The 22,434-nt window shown below is 40.1% G+C and overlaps 1 protein-coding gene across 4 annotated transcripts in view; it reads right to left on the reverse strand.

Annotated features, from left to right (window-relative positions):
• The window catches only part of PRELID2 (PRELI domain containing 2), a 69,137-nt gene extending 46,916 nt beyond the window's left edge, over positions 1–22,221 (reverse strand). Inside the window, exons 1-6 of one of the 4 annotated variants that reach the window (XM_069484159.1) lie at positions 21,608–21,670; positions 16,412–16,534; positions 9,001–9,058; positions 7,003–7,104; positions 6,166–6,239; positions 4,489–4,649 (exon numbers count right to left, since the gene is read on the reverse strand). In XM_069484159.1, the coding sequence (XP_069340260.1) occupies positions 4,489–4,649; positions 6,166–6,239; positions 7,003–7,104; positions 9,001–9,046 (383 nt within the window). In that variant the 5' untranslated portion in view covers positions 9,047–9,058; positions 16,412–16,534; positions 21,608–21,670. Of the gene's footprint in view, positions 1–4,488; positions 4,650–6,165; positions 6,240–7,002; positions 7,105–9,000; positions 9,059–16,411; positions 16,535–21,607; positions 21,762–22,140 lie in introns of those variants that run through there. The other 3 variants (XM_069484160.1, XM_069484158.1, XM_069484161.1) reach the window with 3 other exon arrangements.
• Between the last annotated feature and the right edge of the window lie 213 nt (positions 22,222–22,434).

A 22,434-nucleotide genomic window follows, 5' to 3' on the forward strand; every position in this document is an offset into this window, starting at 1 on the left:
CAGCCATGACAGCTTTCTTTTGCCCTTTAAAAATATTATCCATATTTCTTCTTCTGAGTGCAGTGGCTAGCCATTACTCTCACACCCGCTGGCAAAGGAAGGAAATTAAGGTAATAATGCATCCTTCTTTATTTGATGTGCCACCCAATTATCCACCCATTTAGAATGTCTGCCTCAGTGCCTTTCTAAATCCGTATCAAGAGCCAAGGAAACATACATTCTCTAGAATCTGGATCATAGCTTTCAGCACATCAGCCCCTGCTAAGAAACTTTCATGCTTGTTGCTGAAAGGACAAAACTAAATCTTCATACGTGGGACCCAAAGCACTCTACAGACTGAGATAAATCTGCCCTTTATAAATGTTCATATTCCTGCTTCACCGTCTTGCTCAAGGTGAAGTCTATGATACCTGGATTCACCCCGTGGCTTAGCAATTTACTGACTGTGTCACCTTGGGCAAGTTATTTAACCTGAGCCTCAAAAACAATATACAGGAATGATCTAGCTTTGACCTTGACATACTGTCAATAAATATTATCCTGCTGTGTCAGTGATATAAAAGACAGTGTTTTAGAGAGGATTAGAACATAACAAACCAAAAAAACAAAAAAACAAGGTGTAACTGGTCAACTCTTTTTATAGAAGACACTGATCATATGTACCAAAATATAAAATGCATATAACCTTTCACCCAGAAATCCCACTTTGCTCAATCTACCCTAAATGGTAATTGAGTAAGTGGAAAAATATGTAATCACAGAGATTTTCATTACAACACTGTTTGTAATAGCAAAAAATTCAGAAGCAATCCAAGTGGCAATTAGGAATGGACCAAGAAAATTACGTAAACACACACTATTGCCAGGTGATGAGAATTTTTCCTTTTCTTTTTTCCAGAATTGGTTAATGTTTTTTACAAGACATATGTATCATTTTTTTTTTCTAGAATCACAGTGACTGTAGAAAGATAACTTTTAAAAAACACATAAAGGAAAATAGTTCCTAAAGGATGTTTTCCCTGGATTCTCAGTGTTAATTATCATTTTACATATCACAGATGAAGCTTTAGTTCCTCTTTGAAGACTAGCCAATAGCTCAAATATCTGGAAAAAATAATGTTAAAATGTAGTAGATGAAATGACCTTTTTGGGGACATAAAATCAGACAATTCCATCCTATTACTACTTCTACATACAAAGAAAAGAGCTCTATTCTCTGGCCACAGCTTTTACACTTAATCCCAAAAATCTATGTCCTACGTGAAGTTCTTGTCATGAGAGAGGCTAACAGATAAAAATGAGTGGGTAGTTCAGAGCAAGCCCACCTCTGATGCTAATAAGACTTGACATTCACACTCATACAGTGGACTGCTGCGGCATCCTAGAATTATCACTGTAGGAACAAAGTTATGGGCAGCAGTAATGATGTGAACAAGTGTTAGGGCTTAAGAATGGATTTTAGATTTTTGGTTTATAGTTATTTGGGCGTGAGGGCTTTACTATTTCCATTAAAATAATAAGTGCATAATAAAAAAGTCAAACCATACAGAACAAAAAACAGAAAATTATCCTCTGAAATCACAGTTCACAGCAACTATTATTATTAACGTTCAGTGTTTATATTTTGCTTTTGTTTTTAAACCCGCCTCAAAGAAATTAATGATTTCTCTCCCATTATATAGCAAAAATTAAAAAGTATGTTAATATTAAGTCTGACAATGTTGTACGGAAATGAACACTCTCATGTACTATTGATGAGTGTGTAAATTAGTGTATCAACACATTGGAAGGCAATGTGACAGAATCTATGTTATGGACTGCATATATGTGTCCCCCACAAATTCATATGTTGAAACCTTAACCCACAATGGGGCGGTATTAGGAGATGGGGCCTTTGGGAGGTAATTAGGTTTACATGAGGTCATGAGGGTGGAGCCCCTATGATGGGATTAGTGTCCTTATAAGAGATAGAGACTAGAGCTCACTCTCTCCATTGTGTGAAGATACAATGGGAACACAGCCATCTGCAAACCAGGAAGAGGGCCTTCACTAGACACTCAATATGCCCGTGCCTAGATCTTGAAGTTCCCAGCCTCCAGAATTGTGAGAAAGTAATGTTTGTTGTTTAAGCAATCCAGTCTATGGTATTCTTATTATAGCAGCCCAAAGTAAGATACTACATAAACCAAAAATATGCATGCTCTGAGAACCAGCCACATAACTTTTTTTAATTGAGATATAATTCATATACCATAAAATTCACTCTTTTAAGGTAGACAATTCAGTGTGGTTTAGTATATACACAGTTGTGTAAGCATCAACACTAATTCCAGAACATTTTCATCACCTCAAAAAAGAAACTCCATACCCATCGGCAGTCACTCTCCACTCTCATCTCCCCATTGCCTGTGGCAACCACTAATCTACTTTCTATCTCCATGGACTTGCACATTCTGGACATTTTAAATAAATGGACTCATAAAATATGTGGCCTGTTGTAAATGGCTTTTTTCACTTAGCATGATATTGTCAAGGTTTGTCCATGTGGTAGCATGAATCAGCATTCCATTCCTTTTCATGGCTGAGTAATATTCCATTCTATGGATATACTACATTCGGTTATATATTCAGCAGTTGATGGACACTAGCTTTTTTCTACATTCTGGCTATTACAATGCTGCTATGAACATTTTTGTACATTTTTTTGTGGACATATTTTTTCATTTCTCTTGGATATCTACCTAGAAGTAGAACTGCTGGGTCAGATGGTAACTCTATCTTTAACTCTCTGAGGAAGTGACAAATTGTGTCTCACAGCAGCTGCACCATGTTACATTCCCATCAATAATGTATTTCTCCATGGCCACACGTGCACTTGTTATTGTGTCTTTTTTATTATAGCCATCCGAGTAGGTGTGAAGTGGTGTCACACTATGTTTTGATTTGCATTTCCCTAATGACTAATGGTGTTTTTTTTTTTTTTTTTTTTTGAGACAGAGTCTCACTTTGTTGCCCAGGCTAGAGTGAGTGCCATGGCGTCAGCCTAGCTCACAGCAACCTCAAACTCCTGGGCTCAAGCGATCCTCCTGCCTCAGCCTCCCGAGTAGCTGGGACTACAGGCATGCGCCACTATGCCCGGCTAATTTTTCTATATATATTTTTAGTTGTCCATATAATTTTTTTCTATTTTTAGTAGAGACGGGGTCTCGCTCTTGCTTAGGCTGGTCTCGAACTCCTGACCTTGAGCGATCCACCCGCCTCGGCCTCCCAGAGTGCTAGGATTACAGGCGTGAGCCACCGCGCCCGGCCCGACTAATGGTGTTTAACAGCTTTTCATATACTTCTTGGCAACTTGTGTATCTTCTTTGGAGAAAAATCTATTCAAATATTTTGTCCATTTGTTCTTTTTTAAGCACCAAAGGAGGCAAGAAAAGCTTCATCTTTCTCTGTTGCAACCCTTTTAATAAAAGGATTTGTTATGTAAAATTTGGATTCAGTCAAAAGGCTGCAGTTAAGGACCAGGAAGGCCACATGTTTCCTTAAGGCCACAGGTCCCCCACCCCGTCCCTTTGAGTTAATTTTGTATTTTGAGTCCAGCTACACTTTTTATATGTGGATAACCAGTTGTCCCAGCACCATCTCTTGAAACAAACATTCTTTTCCCATTGAAGTGTCTTGTAATATAACTTTATAAATCTACATAAAATGTTCTATAGCTTCATTGTCACAGAGGTGACACAACTGTATTATGTTTGTCAAAACTCATAGAACTGTACACTAAGAATAGTAAATTTTACTGTATGTAAATTATATCTCAATAAACCTGACACTTGAAAATTCTACTTTAGAGAAACACATACAGCATAAGCGGTCATGTACAAGAAACATATGCATCACAAATATTGTAATATATCCTGTAATAAAGACAAACTAAATACCATCTGAATGTCTACCAAAAAGGAAGTAGCTAAATAAAATGTAGTATAGCCATAGGATTGAATTATATGCAATAGTTCAAAGAATAAGCTAGATTTATATATGTCAAATGGACAAAGCTAAGAAACATTCCATTAAGTAAAAAAAGAGAAGTGCACAATAACTTACACAGCACGAAATCAAGTATGTAAAGAAGATATACGAAACCATACTGTACAGGTCTATAAGTACATTTGTAAGTATCTAAAGGTGTCTGGTAAAGGTCTGGAAGAATATTCAGCAAAGTGATAACATTCAATGCCTCTGGAGAGGGTGAAAAGACACTAGAATTGGAGAGTGGTCAGAGAGGAGCTGAGCTTTGTCATTTTTCCCCCAAAGAAAAATATATTCATTAATTACTTGTGTGATTAAAAAAATAATAATGTTGAATGTAAGTTGTAAACAGAGATCTTAAGTATAGAATCATAGTTTTTTAATACATGTGCTCATGTGTCCATCCCTGCACCCAACACACACATACACACATGCACACACACGCAGAGACGATCTTACCAATTTGGATTTTCCACACTTTCCTGGAAGACAGATTCTTCCTTCATGGACGCATACTGTGTCCACGTGAGGCAGTGACTCCGTATTGCCATGTTTCTTTCCTGAGGATTGAGCCATGATTCCTCTTCTAACTGGATATTAGGTACTTTTAAAATGCTCACCTGTCCAACAGAGGGAAGATGGCTTTCTCAGTTTAGGAAGAACAGGCTACATAAGAGTGTCCAGAGTCATTTTCAGTCTTGGATAATTAAGAGGACAAGTGATCCTGATATACAGATGACGGTTCACCAATAGCTGTAAGTTTTTAATAATCAAACACACTATGACCTTACTAAGTGCTGGTGAGGACACGCAAATGGCCCAGGATTTATGCAGGTTGTACAGTCCCTGGCCTGATTTCCCTAACTGCTAAACACTAAGCAAATTATCAGCCTCCTTCGTGTCTCCTCTATGGCTGGTTATGGCTTTCTTAAATTGATGGATTTTAATTGAGCCCACTTACAGGCTCATATGCAGGACAACATCAGGTAAAATATATTCTTCATTTTAAACTCTGTCTAATACCTAGAAATGTATGGTTTCCTACATGGAGAAGACACAGAAAACTACAAAGGCAGGATTGTACAAGTCACAGGTATCCTTAAATCATTTAAGAATTGAGATACAAGACAAAGTTGAATGCCTTTTTAAATAATAGATTCAAAGTGTGTATATAGGGCAAAGGCAGGGTACACACTCTGCGGAAAAACACAGTGAGACTTTGCTGCTACAGTGCAACATGTTTTACCATCTGGAAAATAACAGAAAGTTCAATTTCATTGTCCTATCAGCTTTATTACACAAAAGAATGTCTTTTAATCTATGATAAGGAAGTGATGGAAGCTGCCATTTGTTCTACATGCAGCATAGCAATTTAATTTGCAAGCTAATTGGCACGAGCTAAGCAGGGTTCCCCGTCACACACAGGATCTCTTCCAGGTTGAAACCACCATATGTGACATTTTTAAAAGTGCATATCAAGATGCCTTCCCCTTACTACCTAATAATTCTGAAAGGGCTCACATTGCAAATCCCTTTATGGTTCTAGCAATGCGATGAAAAATTTCCACTCACCTTTTTCCAACAAAGAATCACCAGTGTGCTTAAGGGTATCAAAGAGAGAAAACAATTTGCTATCATGAAGATTTCATCATCAATGATATTACTTTACAAAAACACACACAAAAAGACTTACAAGGAGTACTGAGAACATTGTACTCCCAGAAATAACTGTTATCTTTGATAGTGAATTAGAAACTGACGCTTTTATCTTCCTTACTAAATATTTACAATCTGCCCACTTCTGATCATTCTTACCTAAGAGTCATTTCTAACCATGAACAGATTAGAAAAGATAGTCACTTTATGCAAAATGCCGAAAGTATCTTTTAAAAAATTGTAGGACATCTCTATGTCCATTAAGAGCCTTTCACAAGAGACAGAGGAAAAGTATCTCCAGCGGCATCTGCCAAAACCGAGGTTAGATATGAAAGAGTTCTCTCCCTATGAAGGGGTAGGAGGTAAGAGAAGTAGGAAAGTTCCATCGCTCTTCTACATCAGAAAATGCTGTCTCTTTCCATAACTATTAAAAATGACTCCATGTTCACTTACTCTAATTAAATTTTAAAACAAACTTACCTTCCTTAAAATTTCTGGAACCACATTCTGACAGACTGCAATCCTCTTTCTATAGATAACCCCTGTTGATTCATCTAAAAAAGAAAAATTTTACACTCAAAAAAAATTAAGGAAATGTATTCTTTTCTTAATGTCGATAAAACTTTTAAAGTCGATCTCAACTTTATGTAGAATTCCTAGAGATAATGTTTAACTCAAAACTCAGTTTCTCGGACCACTTCCTAGGCCAAATCACAGATATTCCTTACTGGTGATCAAAGACTAAGAATAAAACAGCAACTCACAACACACATTCTAAAACCAAGGATAGAAGAATAACAAATTGTTCATGGCTCTGGACTATCAACGTCAATGCTCTAACGACAATGGCCAAAGTGCTTCCTGCTCAACTCCAAAAGCAGAGAGTTTTAACAAAAAAAGAGGGAGAATCTGATTCTGCCACCTTCAGTACCAAACTTTTAAGCACAGATTTCTGGCTATAAAATTTAAGCCTACAATTAATGATATAAGCCATATTCTTCTCACATAAGGAAGTTCACGTCCTGTACCTGGAACCATTCTGTTTTGGAGCAAAGTTTCCAGAACTGAACCAGGGACATAAAAAACATAATAACTATGAGGTAAGAGGCTGGGCGCGGTGGCTAACACATGTAATCCTAGCACTCTGGGAGACCGAGGCGGGAGGATCGCTCGAGGTCAGGAGTTCGAGACCAGCCTGAGCAAGAGCAAGACCCCATCTCTACTAAAAAACAGAAAGAAATTATCTGGACAACTAAAATATATATAAAAAAAATTAGCCAGGCATGGTGGCGCATGCCTGTAGTCCCAGCTACTTACTTGGGAGGCTGAGGCAGAAGGATTGCTTAAGCCCAGGAGCCAGAGGTTGCTGTGAGCTAGGCTGATGCCACGGCACTCTAGCCAGGGCAAAAGAGCGAGACTCTGTCTCAAAAAAAGAAAAAAAAGTTAAAAAAAAAAAATATGAGTTAAGAAAAAGGGCAACAGGCAGAGAAAAGGATAAACTTTGTGAAGGACAAACATTTGCTCTGTGAATTACTGTGACTCAGCCACGCCACTGCAGGGTTCCTGGAAGCTCTGGCTATAGTAGTCCCAATCCCTGGTGCAAACACCCCGACTTCCCAGAAGCTGTTGCTAGGGCACAAGACCCTCTGCCCGTGGATACTCCCTGTGACCTTCTCATCCAATGTTTGCCACACATACCTAAAATGGGTTAACTACTCCCAGAGGCAAAGATGCCCCTGACAAGGATAGAAATTGTAGACGTTCCTGTTAAGAATATGCACAGTGTTCTCTCATTTGATCTTCACAACAACCTAAAACTAAGATTATTTTCCCATTTGACAGATGAAGAAATTGAGTCTCCAAAAAGTTAGATCATGAAGGTAGTAACAAAATCAAGACTTGAAATCAGATTTGTCTGATCCCAAATAACAAGTTCCTCCCACACTGAGTGAGAAAATGTTTTTTAAAAATATATTTATATACTAATAGTTACAGAAGTACAGAAAAGAGTACACAAGCAAAAGACAGTCTTACGTTTACCAAGCACAAAGAGGGCTTCAGAGTCACGTGATAGACAGTAGCACCTCATGACTTCTAAGAAGGCTGAAGAGAACGTCGGGCCTGGGCCTGGGTGTCCCCAAAGGTTTGTACATTGATTCTGGACATTGTCATAGTTTCCTGCATTGCCCAGTTCTCAAGTTCAAACATAGACAATGCTTCTGCTGGAGATGGGGATGACAGAGAACAGTAGCAACTCCTACGCTCTAGCTCAGAGGTCAGTAAAGGATTAGATGGTAAATAATTTAGGTTTTGTGGATCATCGAGTCTCTTTCCCAATTATTCAACTCTGCTATTGCAGTGAGGAAGCAGCCATAGGTAACAGGTACACAAATGGGTGTGGCTAGGAAGTAAAATTTATTTACTAAAACAGGTAGCAAGAGCCATAGTTTGTCAACCCCTGCTCTTGTCAATGCAAAATCACATTGCTAAGGACGGTTACGATCCCGTAATCTAATTGTGTTGTGGTCATATCCTACATACGTGCTATTAATTCACGTCTATTTTGCCATCTCCAAAATGATACATGAATATATTATAGGAATACAGCCAAGTGACCTTGGGCAAGTTACTTAACCTCTCTGTACCTCAGTTTCTTCATTCATTAAGTAGGAGTAACCTAATACTTACTTCATACATTGTTCTGAACATTAAATGAGTTAATAAAACTGGCACACAAAAGTGCTCAAAAATATTGGCTGTTACAATTATATGTAGCTCAGTGTTGTCATCAATTATTAATTTAGAAAGTGACAAGAGCACATGAGACAGGGTTTTACTACTATAAATGCTGGTGCTTCTTTTTTTTTTTTTTGAGACAGAGTCTCACTTTGTTGCCCAGGCTAGGGTGAGTGCCGTGGCATCTGCCTAGCTCACAGCAACCTCAAACTCCTGAGCTCAAGGGATCCTCCTGTCTCAGCCTCCCGAGTAGTTGGGACTACAGGCATGCACCACCATGCCCGGCTAATTTTTTCTATATATATATTTTTAGCTGTCCATATAATTTCTTTCTATTTTTAGTAGAGATGGGGGTCTCGCTCTTGCTCAGGCTGGTCTCGAACTCCTGAGCTCAAACCATCCACCCACCTCGGCCTCCCAGAGTGCTAGGATTACAGGCGTGAGCCACCGCGCCCGGCCAGCTGGTGCTTCTTAATAACCTAATAGGCCACACACACACACGTGCCCATAAATAAACCTCTTTACAAAAATCAGTATCACTTATAATCATTGAAATGGGGGTACAATCAGAGAACTTACCTCTTTTTTCCTCCACAATTTTTACAGAGATGACATTTTTATCCATGGGGTTGGGGTACTAAATAAAAACATATAAAGAAGAATTACCATTCAAAGCGAATTATTTAGTAGTAACCTCAGCCATTTGCAGGGCCAGTAAATGTTTTCCAAGCAACCTCTAAATAAAGGCCAGTTTTCAATGAAGGGTCTTAATTATACTATTTGAGTCTAGATAAGTGAGATGCCATCATCATCTCAACTGGAATAAAATCTGGGGGAAATCTTCTTTAGATACAACCTAGCCCTGGGTGGCGAGGGGGGGTAAGGTTAAGCTAATTGATAAATAATAATACTATTAATATTGAAGCAATCTAACATAAATCAAGAGCGCTCTTTGTGCCAGGCATTGTGCTAAATAGCTTTACTTGCACAATCTTGTCTAAATCCAACAGCCTAGCCTCTTTATTATACCTGGGCTGCATGATGTCATTATCCACATTTTTCAGAAATGAAAAATGAATGAAGATTGGATTGCTTAGGGTCACCCAGCTGGCTCCTGGTAGAGCCAGGAAATTAAGCTAGACCTGTTCAATACAAAGTGAATTTCTTCACTATCATCCTATACCATTGCCTGGTGGCTGGGTTAGCATCACAGGAGAATAATCGTAGAAGTATACTATGACAGGCACATAGGAGGTGCTCAATAAATATTTCATTTGTTGATTTAATTACCCTGAAAGACAATATAGATGTGACATGGTTGATAATAGCTACCACTTTTGTCCTAGGCAATTTACATACATTAGCTCAGCTAATTTTCAGAACTATTCCATGAGGTGTGCATTATTTTTTTCATCTCATATATGAAAAATAAGGCTCAGATAAATTAAGTAATTTGCCTAGCTAATGAGTGATGTATCTAGGAGTAATGTAATTTATCCCCAGATGTTTTCTGTCTGCCTCCAAAGCCTGTCCCACGTAACCTACCACCAAATCACCTGAAAATTAATCTAACCCAAAGGTTTCCAATACGCAGATGTGAAAAGACAGACTTAGGGAGCAGAAGTGACTTCCTCAAAGCCATGGGGCAAGGTGGCTGGTGTCCCGAGCCTGCTAAGCTCCCCTGGGCTCTTTTCCCCAAGGTTTACTGCTTTATCATGTGATTAAATCCAAAAAGAAAATCACAGGGAAGTCTTATCCAGGACATCGCACGGTTCTGAGCAGAAGGCAAAAGCAGCAGACAGACTGAGGGGCAGGAGAAGGTCCTTCCCTTGGAGAACTTGAGCTTTAAGTCTTGTGAACTCTGGGAGATGGAATACAAAAGTCTGTAAGTGTGGATCGCCCCCACCCCACAGCAGCTGCACGCACCTGTGTGTGTGTGTGTATGTGTGTGTGCGTGTGCGCGCACGCGTGCAGAGATTGCTTGATTTTCAGGGAAAAGCGTCCATCATTTTCACACATTCCTAAAGATATCGGTGACCCAAAAATACACCAGATTAGCACCTAGGCTCTACAAGGGCAGGAATATTATCTATTTTAGCTACTCCTGTGTCTCCACCAACCAGCAGTATCTGGCGCATAGTAGGCACCCAGTAAACATTTGCTGAATGAATGAATGATTTGGAATATAAACTTCAACGACCTCAGGGATCCATTTGGAAAACACAACTTCCTCCATTCAGGAACCAATCTGTGAAGACAGCAATGGGCTCAATCTCCAGCACCCTCCGCACCCCACCCTGCTCCATGTCGGCAAACCCTGCCACCCACACCTCCATTCTGGCAACTGCAATCTTGAAAAATAATGAAAAACATAGCTTTCTAAAATGTATTTTATTCATTCATTCATTCATTCATTCAGCAGAAAGAAATGTTCACTGCTTTCTTGAAGTCTGGCCCTTCAAAGATATATGTCCAGTGAAGAGCGTCAGGTTTAGATATTCTGCTCCACAGCAAAGGAGGCTTTTACTGATACCACCCTCGAAGCAAGGGAGATACCTGAGACTCACACAGGTCCCACGAATTCTGTGTGTATGTGTGTAAATTACAGCCTGCACACTAACGTAAAATGGGATTATTTCCCTTACTGCTGTTCTAGTTTGTTCATTGTAAATCCATAAATACATCCTGGCTGATTATTAGAAATACACTGTAAGTTGTAGAAAGATTACTAAACTAAATTATAAAAGAGGTTGGAAGTGTCATCCCCAGAGAGGCATAGTAATAAAAGTTTTCAAGTTCTGATCACTCCATTAAGTTGTCAGTGAAATTCCTAAAGATGATAAACTCAAACACTTCACACTTACATAATTTTGGAGTTCAACGGACATGAGCCTCAAGTTTCCATACAAGAATGGTAAAAGAAATTAGGGGTTTATTTGTAATCGCTAAACACCATGAAGTGAAAGTCACACATCTTAACGTTCTCAAAATTAACGATTTATTGAACTGAGGCTCCCCCTACCTGGCATTACTTGAAATGATATGACGCCATCTTGTGGTAATTTGAATATTCATGTTTTAATTCACGAAAATTTACTGAAAAAAGGATTGAAAGAGGGAAAGCTGCTCAGAGAAGGCCAACAACACAAACACCAACCTGGGAAGACAGGAAGCAGGTGGCCAGGTTTTTCTGGACACCCTTTCAAACACAGTGTGACTGTGAGATTGATCAAGCTAGCTCAGAACCAAACTCATCAAAGACGTACTGCGGATCTGCTGTGTCTGCCCAGGGCACTGTATTAGAAGAGACTGCCACACACACGAGCTCATTCAGTCCTCCCCAAAGCAAGGAAACCTATCAAAAATTATTATACAGATACAGAGTATTATACAGATGCAGAGTATTTTTGTTAAAAACAAAATGGCATAAGGACTGCAGACAAGCTGGGTCACACTGGAATTCTCCAATCCCCGTTTCACACTAGAGATTCTCAAGGAAGCAACGTGGTCTGAGGATGCAGATATCTGCCAAAAGCCCTTGTCTTCCTTGTGTCTGGCTCAGCGGATCACAAACTGCAGTGTGCATAAGAACGATCCCATGGGAATGCATTTATACGACATATATGCTATATCTTATGAGTGATTTAAGGGATTTTTCAAGGTACATCTGATTTCATTTTGAACTTCCCTATGGTTTTCACTTTCTTCACAGACTGTGTAAACTAACTGCCTTCCCTTTCCCCAAGACATGAATCTGCTGCAAACACCACTGTATATATTACCTGTATGTAACAGTCTACCAAGGGTAAAATGTAGATTCTCTTAAGGCCGTCATATTCCCTTATTTCATGTATTTTTTAACATGTCAAAAGGTAAGAGGCCAGAAACTGCGCAATATGGGTGGAAAAAAGAAAATGTACATAAAACAAATGTAACAATAAAAGTGAGAAGCCAAGAAGGAGTCCATCTAATTACAGAAATAATATTCAATATTTATGGGAGGAGCTTCATGAAGATACGGCATTTACCTTTCTTTTATGCTGGGGGGAAAAAATCCATAAGCTTTCAGAAAGCCTGCTCTTAAGAGTAAGGAGTTATTAAAATATCAACTTTCCAAAAAGCTCAAAAGTCGATGCCTGTCTTTTATAACACATTAATTCCTCCATCCCCCCAAAAGTCAATGACATTCAAAGGAGTCACTGTCTACCAACTTTCAACAGGGGTTACCCGAGAGAGCTCAAGGAGGCAGGTAAGCTGACAGATCTATCTGATGAGTCCTATCAAGAAGGCAAAGAAGACCTAAAATGTCTGATACATTAACATATCTGTTTTATAAGCATTAAAGGAATCTGCTACCCAAGCTGCTTGCAAACATGTACATGCAGAGATGGGGCTGCTGCCAGCCTGAGCAAGAGCAAGACCCCGTCTCTACTAAAAAAATAGAAAGAAATGATCTGGACAACTAAAAATATATAGAAAAAATTAGCCGGGCATGGTGGCGCATGCTTGTAGTCCCAGCTACTGGGGAGGCTGAGGCAGAAGGATTGCTTGATTCCAGCAGTTTGAGGTTGCTGTGAACTAGGCTGACACCACGGCACTCTAGCCTGGACAACAGAGTAAGACCCTGTCTCAAAAAAAAAAAAAAAAAAAAGAGATGGAGCTGCTGAAAAGAGATCGGGTGTTTAGCTGTACAAAGAAATCATTGTGGACTATGCTAAATCCCTCTTATGAGCTCCAGGCAATTGTCTGTCTCAGAACATAAGCAAAGTTGATTTTATATCAAGGTGAAATGAGCTATCAACTAATCAAAATCTCAGTGATCAAGGACAAAACATATGTAAGTCAGAAGATAAGTTGATAAAAAAGATAGCTTTTTTCAAAATGCTTGGATTTTTTGGCACATACCATATGTAGACTTAGTTTTACCTTGCAAAGAAATAGTCAAGTCGTTTTGATTTGATATGATATCACGCAGAAATGCTGCATTCCTATAAAAATCTTCTTTCAGTAATTCACATTGCTGATTCTGTTCTTCATAAAATTTAACTGTCTGTTCTCACAGAAATAAAATTTTGGCCAATACCTATCCCTGCAATAGCCAACGCACTCTGGAATGATAGGGCAAATCCACACTAAATACCTCATCATTCAACCTTAGCATGTTAAGAAAATGAGGATACTGTGTTGCATTTGCACAAATATAGTTAATAATACTTGTAACTTGTTACAAAGTGTCACTTAAAATAGAAGCTTTAGCACAGACATTTTGCTGATGCAAGATACAATGAAAAGAAATGAGAGCATCTGGATCTTTTAATACTTTTTTTATCTGTACAATAAACCCTTCATGTTTTCCTGTCATGAAAGGTGCTCTATCTGTACATATACTCACTAAATTTACCAAATTCAGTCCCACTTCACAACATTTATCTTGAAAGTTGTTGAAGATATCTATTCCCCGTGTTCTGTTCACAGGAGCGCCCAACACAAATAACTCTTCGCAGCAAGGAAATCTTCTGTTATGGCCCAAATGAAGCATAAAGCCAGCACGGAGTTAGTAGTATCTGTTGATTCATCCAAAGGGATTGAATAGTACTGAATAATACGTATCAATACGTTATTTTTCTTTTACAGTATTGCATGAAATTGTTCTGTTAAGTTGAAGGCTAATTCATGCTGCCGATCAGTTCTCCTTGAAAGAGGCAGTTGTTTGTATTATACTTTGAAACATTACTGGGGTCTAAGCATCCTACAACTTCAACAATGCATTCTTTCAGAATTTCTACATCACTTCCTGAGTATATAGGCTACTTTATAATTTGCTTCACTGGCATTATTTCCAGGTCTTATTACTGCTGGAAAGAACTGTCTTAGATTCTGCTTTTCATCTTTTAATTTCTGCAATATAACCTTTCACACCTCTCCCTCTAATTTAAAGTATTTGTGGTCCTTACAAATGCTATAATGCTGATGAGCATTGAATTTCTTTAATGTTGATAATGCAGCATCGCAAATCAAGCAAATCATCTTATCTTCAGCAGAAACAAGATGATATTGCAATTCCCAATCCTCATTTAAAAATCTGTTTTCTTCCTTCAGTGTTCTCTTGGTCTTCTTTGACATGAGGCACCATTAAGCAAACAGAATTAAAAAATACTCTTGAGCTGTGTCACTAGTCACAAATTTCACTTCAAACAGAAACACAGTGCACCGTTGTCAAAAGGTGGTAACAGACGGGCATACTCAACCCCCATAAACTCTCACCCGCCAGCTTCATGCGGTAGTGGTGCCAGTCAGTGGGGGGAAGTTAGAACTAAATCATGAGCACAGCAGCCATCAATTTAGCCCTTACGGCTTACTAATGTTCTAATTATGCCAGTCAATCAGGGGGGATTATTTCAATGAAACTTTATTTTATTCTTTGATATTTTAAATACATTCATTTTAAAAATAAAATAAAAATATCAAAGATGAACATAAACGTATTAATAAAAATAAAAAGATTTGTTCTGTAAAATTTGGATTCAGTCAAAAGCCTGCACTTAAGGACCTAGAAGGCCACAGGTTCCCCATGTCTGGTCTATCGGTTAGTTAATAGCATTGTATCAGTGTTAATTTCCTGGTTTTAAATATTACACTGTGGTTTAGGGAACCTGGGAAAAAGTATGTGGGAATTCTTTGTTTTGGGAACGTTTTATAAGTCAAATTATTTCTAAATGAAGAATAAATAAAAAACAAAATTAAAATAAAGACACAGAATGTTGAAAAACAGAATGAATTTTAGAGTCCAAGAGATTTGAACTTGAAATCCATCTGCGAGAGTCTTGGACAAATCACTTTAATTTACGTTTGTTTCTTCATCTGTAAAATGAGCATAAATACTTAGCTCAAAGAGTTGTTATAGGAATTAAGAAAAAAAATTTTAGTAAAGTATAACATAGCATTGTGCAGGTATCAATAAACATAGCTGGCTTTGCTACTAAACAACAAATCAACTTTTGAAAAGTTAAAATGTCAAGACTTAATTTTTTATCTTATAATTTACTGTGGTGTGGCATCAAGTATATTGCTGGCATCTATCTGCAATCCAAAAATGTTTAAATGATTAAAAATTATTAGAAGATGATATTTCTGATTTTTCTAGACTAATAAAAACTCACAAGCTCATGCTTAACCCATTCAGAAGTTGTTTAAGAGACTCCCTAACACTTCGCTCCACACTAGCACCAGGGAAAGGGCTGCAGCGGAGAAGTAAGAGTGTGAGAGAGAATATTTACTTAAAAAAAGAAAAAAAAGACAACAAATAAGTATTTCAAAAGCTTTCATAGATTTGTAATTAAAATATGAATCTTGCCCCATTCTATATATCTTCCATATGTCTCTGAGAAAGCCTTTATCACAAAAATCTGTATATTCCCCTCCATCCCCCTTGACAATGAGCTCTTTGAGGACAAGGCCATGTTTTATTTTTCTTCACATCTCCTGAAGCAAAGCGATGCACAGACTTATAATGAATGTGTATTAGTTAGTAGACATACAATGAATGTATAACTATTAGTACTTGAATAGTTAAAAATCTTCTATCTTTTATACACTGATTAAGCTACAAACTCCACTAGATAAGTGTCTAAGTACACTTTAAAATTATTTAAATGGCATTTAGAAAATACTCATAATTCAAATGTGTACCTTTATTCATGCATACTCTCACCTTTATTACTCCAATTTAATAAAGATTTCTGCAGACTACCTCTCTCAGCTTTTTATTTTCAGACTCGTGAAATAAATGCAATAAATCATCATCATCATCAACATCATTATTATTCAACAAGTACTTTTAAAGCACCTATTGTGTGCTGACATTAAGCTAGGTGTATTATATGCAACTGTATGCATTATCCAATTTAACATCTCCAACTACTCCAGAAGATAGTTATTAGTATTCTTACTCTGCAGATGAAGAAAGTGAGGCATAGAAAAATGAACTGACCTGTCCAACCTCACAGGGCTAGCAGCGCTCCTTCCCCGTCTGCCCGCCCCATCTGATGTCTGAGCCCATGTTCTGCACGTCTGCACCATTCTCCTTCATGTCATGCCTAATCTTCTAGCAGCACTGAGGACAGGAAGATAAAAGTGAAGAAAGACTAGTACAGCATGTGAAAAACAAAAACCATTATGTTAAACTAGGCCTACAGTTTGTCAAATCATTTATTTCAGAAATGCAGGTTCACCCCCAAATACTTCTGGAGCTCTGCAGGGAGAGAGATGTTCCACATACATATCAGATTTGCAAGGGAGAAAAGACAGGATCAGAAATGGAAACATTATTAATTACCCAATCAACTTTCTACTCTAAATGGAAATAGCCATTCATAAATCCCCTGTATGAGCTTAAGGGTAAACATTCAAACCATTTCATTCAGCACATCAGGCTCCCAGCCAGAAGAAATAACACCCAGGGTCAGTCTGTTGAAGCAAAGAAATTATTTTAATCTGTCCATTTTATTACAGTACCCAAAGTAAGGACATCTACACTGACTTTAGTCTGAAATTACATAGGGCTTCTCCCCAGCAGAGCATGTTTCGTTCATTCATTCATTCAACAAAGATTTGCTGAGTACCTACTACGTTCCAGGATCTCCTGGGGTACTTGCGATACATCAGAAACCGACGACAAAAATCATTACACACAAAGCTTACACTCTATTCACGATGACTCTTGGCCTATAGCATGAAAAGAAAATCAACTTGAATAACTCTATGGTAAGAAAACCTTAACTTCTCTGGCCTCATTTAAATAGAAACAAGAAAATCCAGTCAACACAATGGCTCTCTGGGTCCTTTTTAATGACTTTAAATTTCAAGCAGATGAAATTGAAGAAGTTCTCTCTGAAGCCAGCTCACAAAAGGCAAGCCCATGAAAAAGGCCCACGCAAGTTCCCAAAGACCAGTCTTCCATACTGCAGCATTCATCTATACAACTTTGTGTTCTCCTTGTAGACAATTTTAAGTAAAAGGAAGAAAACAACTGGAAGTGATAAGAGCTAAAAAGCTAAGTCATACAAAGGAAGAAACTAAAATATACTCCATAGTTGACTCTACAGTTCTTGGAAAGTGCACAGTTTAACATCCAATGAATAAACCATTTTGGGTTTCATAGCACTGCTCCATGTAGAGTTCACTGAGAAATACTACCTTCCATGAACAAAGAGTATTGTATTGTTTGTTTTCAAGGTGCCACTTAGCTTTGAAAGCGTGCGGCTAATATTTTGCCTGTGGTATCTAACAGGCAGATGTAAGAAGAGCAAACATTCTTCAGGTTTTAAAAATAGTAGTATATTATAACTTGGAAGGCAAGTCCTAACATACCAAAATCCATAGCTCAGTAGATTCGATTTAAAATAGAACTTCCTCAGTGCTAAAGCAACTTCAAACATACCATCGTGCAAAATCAGATTAAATGCTTCCCAGAGATCCTCATATGATTGTCCCTTCTGCCAAATGCTTTTCTTTCAAAAAAAATACATACAGACCAAAAGGAAAATAAGAGCATATTTTGCCAAAAAGACAATTCTTACTACCTTAGGCTTATAAAAAGCTATACTTTTCAAACTGTTACACATTTGATATTCTCACAACCACCCTGGGAGGTAGGTGGAGTATATGGCATTACCATTTCACAGATGAGAAATTAGGGCTGCCTTATGCAGTTGTACATGATGCTCACTGCACAAGGGCTCCCCATCAAGTGGGCCAGTTAGCCAAGGGCTACATCCACCTACAAGAAGAAGCATCTTTTCTAATTTGCATAAATAGCCCCATTTATTTTCCACTAGCCTTATGTACTGTGAGCTCATGGTGTAGACCCCCTAAATGATGCCTTTTCTAATTTGCACAAGGACACAACATAGGACAGTGAAGACTGTTTCCTACAGCTACCCAACTAACAACGATCAGAATCCAGTTGCACTGGCTTCCAGTTCATGGCTTTAAATAACAAAAGGAGAGAACTGACACAGCAAATGGATTTATTGACAGCTTATAAACAGTCGCATAGCTCCTCCCAGAGAACCTTTGAAGTTTTGTTTTGTGAATGAATAGAAAGAAAAGAAATGTAGTGTCATCCAATGGTGTTAACAATGTCCCCATTGCTAGACCCTCAGTCTGCAAATGTTTGTCTCTCCTTTCCCCAGTCTTGTCTTTCAAAATGTCCTCCTCAGTTCTTACTCACTAACTGCCAGGCATTTTGCTAAGTATTTTGTAAGAATTATACCAGATTCTAACTGATTGCAGCTACATAAGTGACCTCAGCTATACCACATGGCACATAAAAACCAATCGGATAACCTTAGTCAACTCACAGAATCATGAGAATTAACAGCCTGTCATTGGTTTAAGCCACTGAGTTTTGGGGTGATTTGTTACATAGCAATAGATAACTTAAACACTCTATGCTCTCACCCTAATACACATCAAAGCTATATCTTTATATGAGGCACAATGGGTCCAACTCAGATAAGTAAACCCTAAGAGAAGACTGTGGACAAAAGGAAACTGAGATTGATTAAAGAGTACAACAAAGTTGACTCTGAAATTTTAATCCCTCAATAATCATCTCAGTGCCTATTATGTGCAATGCAGCACAGCCTGGTGGTTAAGAGTATAGGCTTTGGATTCAGATGTGTTGACATCCTGGCTCTCCTACCTGCTAGCTGTATAGAGCTTGAGAACGGTGCTTAGACTTCTCTGATCCTCAGTTTCTTTATACTGTGCACTGGAAGTCAATCATAACTACTTCCTCAGGCTGCCAGGAGGAGCAAACATGATAAAGTACGGCAAGCACACACACACCTGGCTTGCCTAGGAAACTCCTATTCATGCGTCAGCCATCATTTCACAAATGCCACTTCTTCAGGGAAGCCTTTCCTAAGACCACCCTGTTGGACTTCAGCAGGCCTCCCTGCTATACTCAACACCGTGTATTTTCCTCATACATAAAATCAATTGCAATTACGTGTTCATGTGTTCATCATTTACTAGTGTCAGTCTCACCCACTAGAGACCATCAGGTCCATGAGAAGAGGGTCTGTCTGTGGCGCCCTCCTATGTTTTTCCAGCACCTAGCACAGAGCCTGGCACACAGAAGATAAGTATTATCTATAATAGAATGAACGAAAGAAAACCATTTACCAGAAGCTGATATGTGCCAAGTACTCTATAGATGAGAGGTTGGCATTGTGCTACGTGCTTCTGCAGGAATAAGTCCTGCCTTAAAAAAGCTTAGAGTCCAGTGGGGGAACAAGATACATACAGAAGTAACCATCTGACCCTGCAGCTGGTCAGCGAGACCTATACAGAGTGCCCTGAGAATTGTGAGAAGGCAGAGATAGCTTCCTGATGATGACAATCCAGACTTTCCAAAGGAGCCAATCCTAACAAAATATGGGGTATTGGCTGCTATTTTTCTGGGCCCAGAAGCCTGGCCTAAGGCTAAGTCTACATCAGATCCATAATTCATTCTTTCATTCATGTATTCATTCATCAGATTTTTGAGTCCCGAGGAAGTACTAGGCAATATTCTAGATACTGAAGATCAATGAACAATATCAACAAGCTGACATTCCCTCTAAAAAAGGCCTCCATAGCAATACCATGTTAACCAGTGTCCTACTCACTCCTCTATGACCAGGGCCCCCAACTGTGTCACCTCCTCTAATGGAGGCCAGGACTTTTCATTTAACAAATGACCTTCATCTCCCCAGCATCTCCTTTAGCTTGGCTTCCAGGTTGCATATGCAGTTCAACGTCCAGTGGCTGCTGCCCAAGGCAAATTGCAATTTTTGCAAATCTGGCTTAAATATGTGAAAGCTGAAAGGGAACCTAAAAGACACACCTTCGTGTTATAGATCCAGAAGAAACTAAGGCCTGGAGAGAGGACCCATGGCCAAAGTCACCCATAAAACTAAACATAGAGCCAGACCAGAGTCCAGGGGTCCCACCTCCCAGGACTGGGCGCTCTTGATTTTTCAAAGAAATTTTCCATTTTTCTGTTATCACAAGCCACGGTCCTAGGAGCAGCCTTTGGCATGAAAGAGGGCCACTGATTATTTGAGGCCAGAGTTCAATGTCTGTACTGAGATTAGTTGTAGTAGTACAAACAACATCAGTAATATTTTTTTAGAGAGCCCTTACTAACATCAGTCTCTGTGAGAAAAGAAAAATAGCTCAGAGCAGTCTGAACTCTGTGAAGTATGCTCAGGTAACCAAAATTTATCAAGCCGAGAGAGACTTTGGTCGCACACACCCTTCATGCCTGGTGGCAACTGCTGCCTCGCCCATCATCTCCAGTGTCTGGACTTTGTGACACAGAAAACAATGTACAGGCCAATCAATAGCTTGTGTTATTTTAAGGTAAATTCTTAGTCAACAACTTAGCAACTGCCTCATATTTCCCTTTAAAAACTGTAACTTTGTAACTGCTGCTAATCAGAGCTGTACTCACAGCAACCTGGATCTATGCTCGGGGTTGCAGTCCTCAAACTTGGCCCAAATAAACTCTCTACTTATATTAATTTTGCCTGTTTTTTTCCTTTAGGTCGACAGCTGTGATAAGCACTTTATATGAATTATCTCATTTGAATCCTCACAACCACCCTATGAGCTGGTACTATTATTTTCCGCATAGTATAGATGACAAAATTAAGGTGCAGAGAGGGTGAGTAACCCGCCCAGCTGTTTGATAAGAGAGAAGGTGGCGGGCAGTAGAGTGATAATGCAGAGTAAGCCAGGGCGATGGCTGCCACGGCCTCCACTGGCTTTTAAGGGGTCAGTGGGGAACCAGAAAGACGGAGCAGCCAGTCCTCAACCCCAGCAGGGCTCAGAGGAGAACTTGGTTTCCCCGAAGCGCTTTCCAACAGCCTCTCCCTTCAGCTGCGGCGGGGTGTGGACGTGATGCCAAGCACGGCGCCCCGTCCCTCGCCCTGGAAGGGGAGACTTGGAGGAAATCCACCTCCACCCTGGCCCCACACACCCCCGAAGCAAACCCCGCGGCTGGAGGGAGAGGGTCGGTGCGAATGTCCGCGCGGACGGGGAGGCGACAGCGGCAGGCGGCGGGCGCGCAGACGGCTGGGGCAGGGAGGCGGCGCGGGGAAGGCGAGCCCCGCACGGGCCACAGGGCGCCCGGTACCTTTCGGAGGAAGCTGGCGACCACCTGCTCGAAGGGGTACTTGTACACCTGGCGCACGTCCACCGTGACCCCCATCCCCGCGCGCCCGCCCCGCCTGCGCCCGCGCTGCGCTGCCGGCTCCGCCGAGGCCCGCGGGCGCCCACGGCCGGCAGTCGCAGGGCCGTGCACTTTTTCCTGCCCTTTTTCAAACTTGCGAAACTTTATTGTCCGCCCGGAGAAACTCACAGTAGGTCCCGCCCACACCCGCGTCCGCCACCCAGAGGGGAGGGCGGGGGAGGCGGGAGCGCGCCCTGAGCACCGGCCCCAGCGCGGGGCGGCCCCTGTCGCCTGTCCCCTCCCGACCGCGGCCTCCCGTAGAAGTTTCCCTGCCGGTGAGCCGCCGCGCCGCACCCTGGCAGCCTTGGACTTTGGGGCTTGTGCTTTTATGTCATCCCCGCCTGGAGGCACAGACCGAGCCCTAAACTGCTGTCGCCTGCACTGAAAAAAAGCAATAACACGTACACTCCGATGTGACAAAGGCCAGCTTTACTCACCCGACCGACCGAGCGAGCGGGACAGCTGCCTCTGAGGCTTGGGGTCCAGCCTCGGGGAATAAAGAACGGTGGTTTAGTGTATCCAACTCGGTAGGGAAGGTCCTTTGCTCACAAAAGGTTAAACATTACTCAACATAGTACTGAGCGTCCACTCTGTGCCAAGCACTGTGGCAGACACGGGATTCGGCAGTGAATGAGACACCACCCCTGCTGTCCTGTGGGATGGATGAGCCAGATTTCACTCCCAATCAACAAGACAGGAAAATAAGCAGAATAATAGGTTAAAGTTACTGG

Source organism: Eulemur rufifrons, chromosome 10 (assembly GCF_041146395.1).
Source record: "Eulemur rufifrons isolate Redbay chromosome 10, OSU_ERuf_1, whole genome shotgun sequence".
NCBI lineage: Eukaryota > Metazoa > Chordata > Mammalia > Primates > Lemuridae > Eulemur > Eulemur rufifrons.